Source organism: Vombatus ursinus, unplaced genomic scaffold (genome assembly GCF_900497805.2).
Source record: "Vombatus ursinus unplaced genomic scaffold, bare-nosed wombat genome assembly UNPS02014826.1, whole genome shotgun sequence".
Classification (NCBI taxonomy): Eukaryota; Metazoa; Chordata; class Mammalia; order Diprotodontia; family Vombatidae; genus Vombatus; species Vombatus ursinus.
Window position 1 is genome coordinate 13,159,243 of NW_020954604.1, and position 13,136 is coordinate 13,172,378.

Genomic DNA, 13,136 nt, shown 5'->3' on the forward strand with positions numbered 1-13,136 from the left:
AAGGCATAGCTTCCACTTATCATCTAATTGTATAATATATTACATGACATCATTAACCAATTTCACAGGTTGGGGTGGTTATTTTAATAGCAACATTGTTAGAATTCTTTTTTTATGGTTCCAAACCTATGATCTCATTGGTATAGAGAACTATCCACGAGGAAATTCCATCTACCAGTGCAGACTGGAAGTCATTCTGAAATTTCTGCCTAGAGCACTGACAGGTTAAGTGATTTGCTCAGCAGTATGCTGTGTCAAGGGAGAATTTTAACTCAAGACTCCTTGTCTCTGAGGCTGGCTTTCTGTTTACTACCACACACTACACTACACCACTGTGTAGCCAAAATTTGGACTATTAAAACTCAAAATTGTTCTTTATGGATACCTGAGGCCATAAGAGGGTTCTAGAGACTAGCTCCCATACATAAATTAGAGCTGCAGACAGCATTTGCAGTGACTGAGAGAGCTAAAGAATCCAGAGATATCCTGGAAGTAGGGAGGAGAAAGTGGTTAATTTTTCTCCACAAGAATCCTCTAATATGGAGCTTGAATGAAGTTCTCTGAAATGTTTGGACACTGTTCTATTCCCCTTCTTTCTCCTAACTATCCTCCCTCCCTCTCCATTACAAGGAGTTCATTATTTTTTCCACCAACATTTATCAAAACCCTCTCACACTTTAGTAGGTAGTTTCCTAAGTTGCAGTGGCTAAAATAATGATCATTTTGTGGCCAACTTTTTGGTAGTGAGCCTAAATTCAGTCTGTGCAACAGACTGTACAACAGTCTGTCATTGGGCCTTGTGCTTTTAAAACTTCTCCATCTTGCTATAAGTCCTCACCAAGCTTATGCTCTGCTGGCATAACCTTTGATAACCGTTCTCCCAGTTGGCTTGATTTGAGTACAACTGTAGGGAAGGATAAAATATATAACAATAATATTTGTCCATAGTATGTGCATTTTGTTGTAGTAAATTTTTGTTTTAATGCATAATATCCACAATGTATCTTCATATATTTATTGTTGCCATGAGATTTTAAAATGTGTAATTTTCATGTACAAATCCCCCCAAGTACATAGTGTTACAGTGACATTCTTTGGTGTCTCACTCATAAATCCATGTTACCAGGAGAGTATTTTTTTGTAGTTACAGATGTGCTGATGCTAGAAGAATTAAAAGTAGGGGGGAGGGGGAGGAATTTACTCCTTTCCCAACAAAATGCTGATTCTGTAAACAGCTTGTTTTATCCCTAACCCAACCATGCAGGCAGACGGCGTAAATCCTCTCCCAAACCCCTGGTTCTGAGTGAAGCTAGAAAGCAGTTAATGATCTACAGACTACCTCAGGTCCTCCGGCTGCACCTTAAACGATTCAGGTGAGCATCTCTTAAGAGTCACAGGTGCTGGTAAGCAGTGGGAATCTCTGCTTTGGGAGACTTTAGTTAAGCCTTTAGGGTTGGAAGAGGGGAAAGTGGCCCCTTTGAGATCCTTGGACTCCCTGTGGAGTTCAAGGGAAATAGAACATTTTATGCACAGTGAGTCTGTGTTCATGCACAGCAGGGGACTTACATATCTGCTCCTTTGGCTCTGTTTAATTGGACTTCCTGCTTTTGGTTTGTCTGCTCAGAGGTTCTCTGGAATTGCTTAGGTTTTATGTGGAACCATCTCCAGGATAGAATGAGACGTGAATTTTATAGTAGATGAATGAAAGACCAAAGGGGGTGGGGGGGGCAGGGTACAAAAGAATTAATAACTAAATGAATTTGTTAGGGATTTCTGTCTTCAAAGCATATGTTGAACATTGATTAATCTACCCTCAAAATGTCTATGTTTGAGAAAGAATTTTATAGATGAGGATCCATGCAGAAGAAAAGTTAAATGTTCTACAAATACACTTTTGCTTAGGGTTATGCCCATTTCCACTAGCGAAAATTTTGTAGAATACTGATTATACAGTAGCAATAAAAACACTAAACACTGGGCCACATTCAAAGCCATCTCCACCTCCACACCACCACGCACACTTTTTGTAAATATTTATCTGCTTTGCTTCTGATGGAGCCTTATATGTATATCCCTGTTCTAGGTGGTCTGGACGTAATCACCGTGAGAAGATTGGGGTCCATGTCGTCTTTGACCAGGTATTAACCATGGAACCTTACTGCTGCAGGGACACTCTCTCCTCTCTTGACAAAGAAACCTTTGCCTATGACCTCTCCGCAGTGGTGATGCATCACGGGAAAGGGTTTGGCTCAGGACACTACACAGCATATTGCTACAACACAGAGGGAGGTGCGTGTACCTTTTTCCAGGGTGTGGACACGATAAATTGTCAGTGTGTTCATAATGTGTGTGCTTTCTTTGCCATTCAGTCCTGTATAGTAGCCCTAATACTGCAAATCTCTGTCTGTAAGAGGAAGATCAAATCCATTAAAATCTAATGGATAAAGTCAGAACGTTTGAGTTTCAGCTCTAGTTCTATCTACTATTGACCTAAGGACCTTTCAGTCTTCCCATCAGAAATGGGGAAATGAAAGTATCATAAGATAGGAATCATAGGCTCCTAGAGTATCAGAACTAGAAGAGATTATAAAGAGATCATCTAGTCCAACCCCCCCCCCCCATTTTGTAGAATAGGAAACTGAGACACAGAAAGATTAAGTGACTAGCCCAACCAAACTCACATAGTAAAGTATAAAGCCCAGAATTTGATCACAGGCCTTCTTAACCCAAGCTGGGTTTTCTTTCCCCTCTAACATTCCGCTTTGACCTCCCTTTTCGTCGTATGTACTGTTTCTAAACGTATTGCCAAGTGTATGCTAACTATTAGCTATATAGAGAAAAAGATGAGGAATAAATAATATGTGGTTTTTCTTACTTTTGGCCATTTACAAGAATGGTCTGGTCTCTTCAGGTCTATAAGAATTATATAATAATCGAAAGTAAAAAGAAAAAAGTGTTATTTTCCACATCAAACTATTTTAAGTCACCAAATCTGTCAGCCATTTGAATATAAAAACAAATGACTGGGAACCCCTTGAGTGCTAGGGATACTCACAAAGATAAATCTCAGCAAATTCTGGGTTCTCAGTATTCAACCAATTCTTGATGATTCCTGCTAATTACCTAACCTGTGTATTGTCCAAGACCCTTTGTAGCCTCTTTCCTCCTTTCAACCCCCTCCCCTCCTTTACTTGGCTATTTCACCACCTGTTAATACCTTCTGCAGAGCAGGAAGAATAGGGATGATGGAAATTAGTCCATTTTGGTTTCTTGTGAGCAGCATTGCTGTTATTAATTATGATGGGGGGTGGGGGGGGGGAAGAAGGCTGACGTTAATTCATAAAACTAAATTTTCAAAGTCTCTATTGGTTTTACTCATGTATCCTCAGTAGAAAGATTTAAGAGTTGGCTATCTTCAGAATTCTGCTCCTTCCTTTTATCTTGTGGTCTCAGCTGCTGCTCTGGAAGCAGGAAGGTTGGGTAGTAATTCTCTTTCTTTCCCTTTGGTTTCCTAGGTTTTTGGGTCCACTGTAACGACTCCAAGCTGAATGTATGTAGTGTCGAGGAAGTGTGCAAAACCCAGGCCTACATCCTTTTTTACACTCAAAGAACAGTGCAGGGCAATGCAGGAATCTCTGAAACCCAACTCCAAGCTCAGGTGCGGTCCAGCAACAGTGATGAGGACAGAAGACTGACATTCCCCTGAAGGGATCATGGGTCACCCAATGACCTCTGGCTTGTTTTTGAAACCATCGGTGTTCATACATCTTTCCTCTTTGTAGGAATTAAGGCTGACTGAAGAAACAGATTTGCCATACTCTGGGGTCAAGAGTAGGAGTTGTCAGGCTATTCAGTCCTGTCATGAAAATCTGTAGTCAGTTTCTTTTTAATGTATTTGGATATTCCCCACCTTCCATAAAACAGAACAAAAGGAACAGCCTCTTCAGTCATCATCCTTTATCAATTTCTCTCCGTTATAAAAGGGAACCTGGTATAGGGAGATAGATGTAAAACAATGATGTCCAACAAGGATAGAAGCCTTGTTGTCATCTCCATTATGCCTTTTTCTCCCTCCTAATCGGTGCAAACCAGCACCATGAGCAGGTACAGTCCCAGCTAATGGTTATTCCCAGGTGAGGAGGAGTCCTGGACTTGAGCCAACTGCCTTATCAGGCCGGTTACCCAGGGCTGAGGCTAGATAACACATGTCTCAGGCCTGGGTAGTTGGGTAGTTTGCAGTTTAAGGATTTGGTTCTGAAAAGCAGAGGATTTGGAGAGATGGGTACTAGGCATGTGTCAATCCAGAATAAACACTTGGCTGGGGAATCACTTCAATTGTGCACTAAAAGGAAAAAAAGAAACCACATGAAGAGTGCCCATGGAACATTTTTTTTTTAATCTTAAAAAAAAAATGTCACTCCAGGCAGACAAACTCTGGAATTTTCTTAAGCTGTTTTGGGTGGGTAGAATATAAACCAAGATCCCTACATGAAGCAAAGGCAATAGTCACTTTATACATGCAAGTAGGCTTTAGAAGGGTCCTACCCATTGCTTATTTGTGCAGCACCTCTGGGCTGCCTGTTGCTTCATTTAGTGGCAGAAAGGGTAGCTCCCATAGGGATGCAACAAGATCAGTAAAGGCCGTCCATTGCACTCCACTCCTTACCTCACTGCTGAAGCAAGTCTTAGAGCTGTAGATCTAAATCATGGACCTAAGATCTATAAGTCTGTCCTTGGGTCAGCCATGTATTCCTAGGCTTCCCCAGAAGTCAGACCATTGGGAATGGGGAAGCCCTTCAGTCTGGTGTTTAACTTGAATGGTTTTTGACTCACTGACAGTACTGACATTCGAAAAGAGCGTGGGCCTCCATTGCACACTTGAAGATTTTGTATCATTCTGAGGAGTGGCAGTTGCTCAGCAACCTGTTCCCACTTTGGCTGTGCAGCTTGCAGCTTCTGGGCCTGGCCAGATCCCTCCTAAATTTCTTGGGAATTCAAGATCACTTAGAGCATACGACCTGTCAGAGAATTAAAAGCTGATGTGACCTAGGTGCTGGTGAAATGTACCTTACTCCTTAAATTGGATCTGTAGCAAAAAATTAGAATGAAATTTCACAGGTTGACCTTAAATGCGAATGTACCCTACTTAATAGCCAGCCACCACTGAGCTTACCTTCTGAGCCCTTTGGCTGTGGCAACCCTATTGAAAGTCAATTGCAAACCATAACAACAGCATTGTAGCTGTTGCTGCAGTGAATGAAGCCTCAGCTTATCACTATGAATACTCATCTTTTGACTGAGTATATCACATTAATATTTGAATTCAGGTAGAGGTACAGCTGTCATTTGAATGGAGTAAGTGTGGAAGGGAGTTTGGGAGGGAGAAAAGTTGGGAGGGAGGGAGAAAAGTTGGGAGGGAGGGGAGGGGAAGGGAAGAGGCTGAAGAAATTTCGAGGGTAGGTTTAGCCATGCTGATGAATCAGATTTCTCAAGCAGATCTGTAGCATTTGCTGTTGACCTCTTTTGAGATGGCCTCTCCCAAATGACCTACCAAACAGCGTTGAGACATAGAGACATTACAGACAAAGGATGGCTTACCCTGATAGGGAAGGGAGTAACTATACTTTGAATTAAACTTGCTTTTTCCAACACTGTGAGGTTTCTGTAATATTTAGCTTTTATTTGGAAGCGATAGCGTATAGCATTTTTTATGCTGTTTGGTTTATATTGTCTCCTGCAGGCTTCTTTATATAAGCTTTGCCCAGGGCTCGCTGTCTGCTGTACACTGTTTTAAAGTGTCACAGCTGCCAGGGCCACCAGAGGAGGTTCTGATGTGGAGGTAAGCTCTCGAGGCCCAAATTGTTAATCAACATAATTGGGAACAATGTTTTTCGTGGTGACGGCAAAACTCATTTACCCCAAGAGCTAAGGATAGTAAACCTGTTAAAAGGAAAATAAGAATCGTGCCTCATCTTTCACTGAATCCTATATTTATTATTCTAGAATTGTAGAAATTAAAAGATAGAAAAGACTAATAGAGTACCTACTCCATTCCCTCTGGCCAGTCCAGAGGGAAATTGTTTTTAAAAGATAAAAAGCAACACGATGTGATAGGTTAATACAAATACTCAAATTTAATTTTTAAAAAAAATAGTTTTATACCAAATAATTATAAGGATTATTAAGCTGATTAAAGAATGTGTAAAGTAAATGCTTAACTTGGCCAAGCACCAATACATCAAAATGATTTTTAAAACCTTTTAAAAAAATTGGATGATATAGAAACATGAGAACTACCACCCGAAGTACCCTGTTTCAGGCAGGGCAGAGGTTTTAAGAGGCCAAGTCAACACTGGAAGCTAAATGAGAGTAGAATATGAGCTGAAATTTTGAAAACTAGGGTAGGGCTTCCTTCCCACTGGGTGAGTCAGCCCAAATTTCAAAGCTCAAATGAAAAATGTTCAGAGTAAAATGCCCTTTTGTAATTTATGTAAATCTTGGACATAGACAGGTCTTAGTTGCATCGTGCTTTCCAACATAAGAAAAGAAGGTTAAGAACCAATTAAGACTTGTAAGTAAAGGCCACAAAATCTAATCCAAGTTCTACTAACTGAAACCTCATGGACCCACTTTGTTCCAAAGAGCAAGTAAGTGATTCATTAAAATCTCATTCCCAGAACACTTGCCACTTGGCCAGCACATTTACTTTCCACTATGATCTGCTTTCCCAGATGAATGCATTCTGGCCCCAAAAGGTGTTTTACCTCAAACTAGTCTGACTTTGATATTTTCATTCACCCTGAGGCAAGCATGTTTAGGCAAGCATGTGTGCTACTGTATTGTTAATCAACAATTAACCCTTGGGCAGCCAAGAACTGAAGCCCTTATAAGACCAGGCAGGGCCCTTGCCAGCTTAGATTCAGCTCCCCTCTCAGGGTAGGAGGCAGTGCCACACTGTAAATTTCCAGATGTCTCTCAAAATGTCAAAAATAAAATTGGAAACTGTAGAAGTGTTAATGTGTCCTATGGACTCAATAGCAGAGTTTATTTTTGTTTTGAATGGAAAGGCTTCTGGAGTCAATGATTGTAAAAAGTTCCCTACTCTGCCTATGCTTAGGTCCAGAAAAGACTATTTGATCTGGGGTTGGCTGGCACAACGAGTGCTCTTTGGGCCAACTGAGCTCCCATGTAAGCTGAAGCAGAAGTTTGACAAGTCACATAATGAGAACTTTTTTGGGGGGTGGGTGGGAGGAAGGCCAGAGCAGGGGTTAGGGAGGGGGGAAGGGGAATTTGCTTTACTTTATTGATAAAGCTTTGTGAGCTAATTTTATACAATTCATGAAATTTGGTGCCTTGTACCCAGTTATGGTTTGCATGGGACACGAGATTTTAGGGAAAGAATCCCCTCATCAGTCAAGTGACAAAGGAGTTTGTGTGGTTTTTCAAGGACTTTTAGCATCACATTTTTTAACATTTCATATCTGTGTGGATGCAAGTTGTTCTTACCAGCAGTTCTCAACTTTTGGTGTATTTTATTGTATGTGTCCAAAATCTTTGTATTTGTGATTATTCAAAGACAGATTCTTCCCCACTTCCTCCTTCCTTCACCCAACTTGTCTGTTGCAGATGGTGGTAACTCAGGCCTTTTCTAATCAGGTTGGGAGGACTACCCCTCCCCAGACACAGCCTATCTCTTTCCTAGGAGATTTGTGTTCATTGTAGTGTGGGAGGAGAAGCAGAGCACAAATTTTTAGAAAAGGTCTTTCAGTTTCTAACAATGACAAAGGTGCTGTTAAAAGTTAAACAGTTAAAAGCAACACAAGATTGGTTCCTCCTGAAATGGAGCAAGTGTGGACTGAAGTTCTTTGCACAGAATTCCAAGCAGTAGTGTAATAAATCCAACAATCCCCCACATGTGAATGTTATGGTTATCATGTAGGCCCAGCTGTACTATTTAATAGGACAGCTCAACATTCCCTCCCTACTCAACGCCCTTCCATCCCTCCCATCCCCTAAATCCCTTGGAGAAGACAACCACAAGCAAACCTAGTGTGTTCAGTAGAACAACCAGCTGGGAGGAAGGTGAAGGAGCCTGGTAACCTTCCATTAGGCAGCTTCTGGTCTGTTCATTTAATCCTGACCAGTAGTGGTAACATTGGATACATGAGAGGCATTCCATAAGATGATTTTTAAATATCTCACCATCTAAAACCCATCTGACAATTTGTATCTTGTCAGTTTTGTGAAGGTGATGTCTTAGACAAAGCTTCCATAGCAGTCTTCCTGCAAAGGAGGCATCCACACACCCACACAGTGAATGACTTTTGAGGTACTGAAAGTGTTTTTTAAAAGTTTCTAAATACAATCAGAGACTTATATCTTTTTTTAAGTGAGGCAGTTGGGGTTAAGTGACTTGCCCAAGGTCACACAGCTAGTATGTGTCAACTGTTTGGTCTGAGGCCAGATTTGAACTCAGGTCCTCCTGACTTCAGGGCTGGTGCTCTATCCACTGTGCCACCTAGCTGCCCCCATAGACTTATATCTTAAATGCAGAATTTGCCCTTTAGCACAGGTCTTTGACTTAAACCATCTTGTATAAAGTTACATGAATCTCACTTAAAGCTATACATGTGCTGGAGCTATAAGACTTAATCAAAGGGTGATTTTTTTCTTTTTTTTGCTGCCTCCTATCTGCTTCCTGTATCTTGGATCTAAGAAAACATTTTCCAATTTAATATCCAAAGGGCCACTTTAAGACAGCATTTTTTAAATAGCATGCGTCACAGCCTCCGTAAGACTGAAGGGATCATATTAATATGAGTTATCTGACTTGGGAAAACATAAGGTGTATAGACACCAAATGACAGCAAAATCTTAATTGACAATTGGATATGAAATAGAAATCAGCATTTCCCACAACTGATGGTTGGTTACCAGGAAACTGACTTAGTTCCCTTTTGGAATTTACTGGTTCATTAGCTATACTGGCACCAAATTCCTAACTTTTTGCAGGACGTGTTTTATACAAAACCTTCCCTACCTGCATTCTTGAAAGTAAGCCAAAATTCCCCCCAAAAGATTTCTTAAAATGTTAATATTAAGGTGCCATTAAGATTAAATTTTTATTTTTTAAAGGCAGTTGGGGTTGAGTGACCTACCCAGGGTCACACAGCTAATAAGTGTCAAGTGTTTGGTCTGAGGCCGGATTTGAACTCAGGTCCTCCTGACTTCAGGGCCGGTGCTCTATCCACTTCGCCATCTAGCTGCCTCTAAGATTAAATTTTCACTGATCTGAATGGAACTGCTTTTATTTTGCAATGTCTTAAGAACTTTTACTGAATTTTGATTAACACCTCAAACTTAAGTTATTCAGAGCTCTGAATAGATCTGAGATGTTTTAAATAAGCACTGGCTTATGTGGGCTATAAATTTTAAGACCATGTGTTGGTTGGTATTCCTTTAAGACTGGGCCAGATTATTGCCTAGAATGCCTACTGTGACTTAAAATATTATCTGCCTTCACCACTGACAGCAGTAGATCCTTATATTATCTGCTAGACTCATGGTTTCCTATAATCAGATTTTCTGCTGCAAGGGACTTTGGAGATCACATAGTCTGACATGTTCATTTTGTAGGTGAGGAAAATGAGGCCCAGAAAGGAGTTTGCCCAGTACCACATAGGTAGTAGTAGCAGAGTCTCCTGTTCATAGAAAAGTACTATCCTTTTGGATATTCCTGTTGGGATATGCCTAGGAAGAAAATTGTATCTATCATCTGTTTACTTTACACAAATGGCAGAATTAGGATTCTGACAGTGAATGAAAGAAAAACTATATTCTACCATCTTGAGGCAAAAATTAAGTTCCATGAGGGCAGATTCTAGAACAAATCTCATACCACACAACAGACACCTCATAAAAGTTTGAGCCGAAAGCATCCCCACTCATGTAGGCCTTCAGGAAATTCAGTTCCACAAACATTAAACAGTTATTATGTTCAAAGCACTGTGTTAAATAAAAAGGAAAAAAATTTGCATAAATGGGTACTAAGTATGTAGCCAGAGCTAAATGCAAATGTTGGAAACAAGGACTCAACATGTTTGAGCTTCCAAATCTGATCAATAATTGGCTAGGTCAGATCTTTAATTGGTTAAGGGTAGCCTGTTTGACCAACCCTTTTTCTCCTCTACAGGAGTCTCTGTAGGGCCTATTTTCCTTTCTAGAAACAACTTAGTCTTTAATGACCTCATTTGCCCCAGAAACTGAAATTTCTGAAGGCAGCTGCTGAGGTGGCATCTACATTTAACATTTTTACACAGCTGAAGATTCTCCCTCATTCCCAGATCTCTAAATCAACTCCTTGCACATTCTGTTTATAAAGAACCTTGAGCTCTTATGTTCTTTATACTTCCATATTAGGTCTGGCAGTGTCTTTTTCAAGTGGAATCATTTTCATGCACCTTATTTGGGTTACAATTTGGGTTGCTTCCCCACTGGTTTCTTGGTATAAAACACACACTCATGCACTTCTCTGGCCTCGATGTCTCCAGACTTGAACCTGAATTCCATCAAGTATCCTGGTGGCAACACTAAAACCTGCCTAAAGCACTAAAATGCTATGCAACACCAAACTGGCATCCCACACCCTTGAAATCCTGCTCAAAATTTGTTTCCTCTTAGGTGAGTTTTACCCCACAATTACCAACATCAGTTTCTGGTAGTTGCAATTTGCCTGATCAGGACTTTTTTAGTTTTGTTTTCCCTTTGAGCAGCTGACAAGTCCCCTTTTACAACCCATGATGGGGGCCTGTTCTGTTCTCTTTTGGATGTGAAATATGAATCATGTTTTTATGATTTTTGTAAATCTTTACTCTTTTTACACCTTGTTTTTGTAAGCTGAAGTTTCCTATTAAAAAATAAAATCCCAGGGTCTTTGTTAACTGTCTTTATTTCAAACATTTTAGGAGAAAAAAAGAATCTTTGTATAACTAAAGAAAACAGCAAATGCCACTTGCAACACACTCCCTGCCTGGCATCTGCCCAACCTGCAAGGATTTGGAAGATATATACAATATATGGAGCAAAGGCAATATACCTATACTCACACCGTGCCTAAGTAGACACTGAAGCTATGGCTGATCATAGACTGACCAAGGAAGAAAGACAGCTAGTGTAGGGAAAGGAATGTAGCAAGTCTGAATTAAATTTGTGGTAGCCAGTCAAAGCAGGTCTTCTGGTGGTCATGTCATGGTCATAGCTGCGGGTTGAATAGAGCTTCCAAGAAACTGCATTCAGATCACGGAAGGCAGTATTAGAAATGAAGTCACTAGTAACATCTGTGGAAAAAATACATTGGACTTGAGTTTTAATTTCCTCGCTTTTCACTTCCCTACACTCAATGGATAGGGAATGTACATTAGGATGTACAGACATGATGACTCAAGGACTTCCACTTGTCCTGGGTATGCTTCTAATAGTTTGGGTACTTACCAGCTGTGCTACAGGCCTGGCTGGGGTGCCATCAAGTCAATGTCGCTCAGGTTCCTAGCCAGCCACACACCAGCAGCAAAGAGTCCCAAATTAACAATCAAATTCCTGGAAAATAGAGAAGTTTTTAAAAGTCCTAGCATTGGTGATCTTATTTTTTATGAAGACAGATTTAGGAAAAAGGGCCTAATTCCCCTATTAACACCCAGAGAAAAACTTACCTTCCAGGAGAGGCAATAAAAATAAGGGGATGTTTAAACTCTTTCTTCAAATGCCAGAATTGTCATTTAGGGTGCTTTTGTTAGCACCCTAAAATTCAAGGACAGTGTTGTCAAGACAGATAAAAGGACAACTTTTAAGAACTACTTACTGTGCCTTAAAGAACAGGAAGCGCCTACCTCTAAAAAGAAACTGGACAGGCAGGAACAGAACTGGAAAGTCATTACAGATTCCCAATTTCTGAGTGGGGTCCCCAGAAAAGCAGGTGGAGAAACTCAGACACCAAAGAGAGAGGGAGAGTGTTAGGGTATACTAAGGAGTCAGGAAACGGGTTCAAATCACAGTGATTAGGTGTTTCGACCTTTCTGAACCTCCTTTCCTCTCCTGCAAGATGTAGCAAATGATTTTATCTACATAACAGGTTTACCCACAAGTCCTGTGGGAAAAGTCTCATATAAATGTTAAAGCGTTTAAGTGTGGTCTATTATAACAGCAGTTCGCATTTAAGGATAAAATGAGCTTAGGCGATAAAATGAGATAAGCGAAAGAGGCCATAGGAAATTCTCTTGGCCTGTCTGACATTGTGAAAATGGAATTATAGACCTAAAAATGACTTCAGAGTTCATCTAGTCCAACTCTCCCTTAATTTTACAGACGAGGAAAGCAGGGAAAGTCATAAAAACAGTGGCTTCCTCACGCAGGGAAGGTGACCGTCCCAAGGTGACACCGCGTGTCAGAGGCAGAGTCAAGACTGGAGCCCCACGTCCCCGCGCACAGCCCCCGCCCCCACCGGGGTCAGGCCGGGCTTTGGGGATCCCTCCTGCAGCCACGGGAGAAGGGAGGAAGGGGAGCCACCCTGGCCCCGGCCGAGAAGAAGGCGAGGGAGAGGGACCCAGTTACCTCCGGAAGTCGTTCCTGTCGGTGGCAAAGCGATAGGCGCCCCGCAGCCATTCCCCGACGCCCTCAGGGGCTCCAGACCCTCCGCCGGAGGCCCCTGCAGGAGGCACCGCCTGAGGCGGCACCGAGGACCCGCTCGCAGCCATGGCAGGTAGCCCAAGGGTTCAGCTCCACATGGACGCGACTCACCAGCACGGTCGCTCGGCGCCCCTTGTTTACGTCACTTCCGTCCAGGACCTTCCCTCCGCCCTGTCCCCCTCCCTCCGCCTTTAGCCGCAGCTGGGCAACTCAAAGCCGACAGGGGGCGAGCGTGCACTACGGGCAGGACACGTGGTTGGGAGAGCCGGGCTCTTCGAGGCTGAGACCAGGCTTAGCCACCCTGTCCAGCGAGTCACTCACACACGGGGTCACTGGGTCCGACGGCCAGGGCATGTAAAAGCATGGAGCCAAAGGGTGGAAAAGGGACCTAAGATATGAATTCTCTAGTCCAACACAAATTTGAAGAGAATAACCACGAAAGAGGGGAAAGTGAG

General features: G+C 41.8%; 2 protein-coding genes across 5 annotated transcripts in view; one reads left to right on the top strand and one right to left on the bottom strand.

The window, feature by feature from the left end:
• USP49 (ubiquitin specific peptidase 49) overlaps nucleotides 1-5,366 on the top strand; it is a 92,783-nt gene extending 87,417 nt beyond the window's left edge. For 3 of the 4 annotated variants that reach the window (XM_027838337.1, XM_027838336.1, XM_027838338.1), the window contains 3 exons: nucleotides 1,265-1,373; nucleotides 2,084-2,289; nucleotides 3,516-5,366. In XM_027838337.1, coding sequence (XP_027694138.1) covers nucleotides 1,265-1,373; nucleotides 2,084-2,289; nucleotides 3,516-3,706 — 506 coding nt within the window. In that variant the 3' untranslated portion in view covers nucleotides 3,707-5,366. The remainder of the gene's footprint in view (nucleotides 1-1,264; nucleotides 1,374-2,083; nucleotides 2,290-3,515) is intronic. The other variant, XM_027838339.1, reaches the window with a different exon arrangement.
• Nucleotides 5,367-10,930: 5,564 nt separating this feature from the next.
• On the bottom strand, nucleotides 10,931-12,807 carry TOMM6 (translocase of outer mitochondrial membrane 6). The gene is made up of 3 exons (XM_027838286.1): nucleotides 12,607-12,807; nucleotides 11,491-11,595; nucleotides 10,931-11,336 (listed from the first exon to the last, which is right to left on the bottom strand). The coding sequence occupies exons 1-2, from the start codon at nucleotides 12,747-12,749 to the stop codon at nucleotides 11,499-11,501; spliced, it is 240 nt and encodes a 79-aa protein (XP_027694087.1). The 5' UTR covers nucleotides 12,750-12,807; the 3' UTR covers nucleotides 10,931-11,336; nucleotides 11,491-11,498.
• Nucleotides 12,808-13,136: the final 329 nt, after the last annotated feature.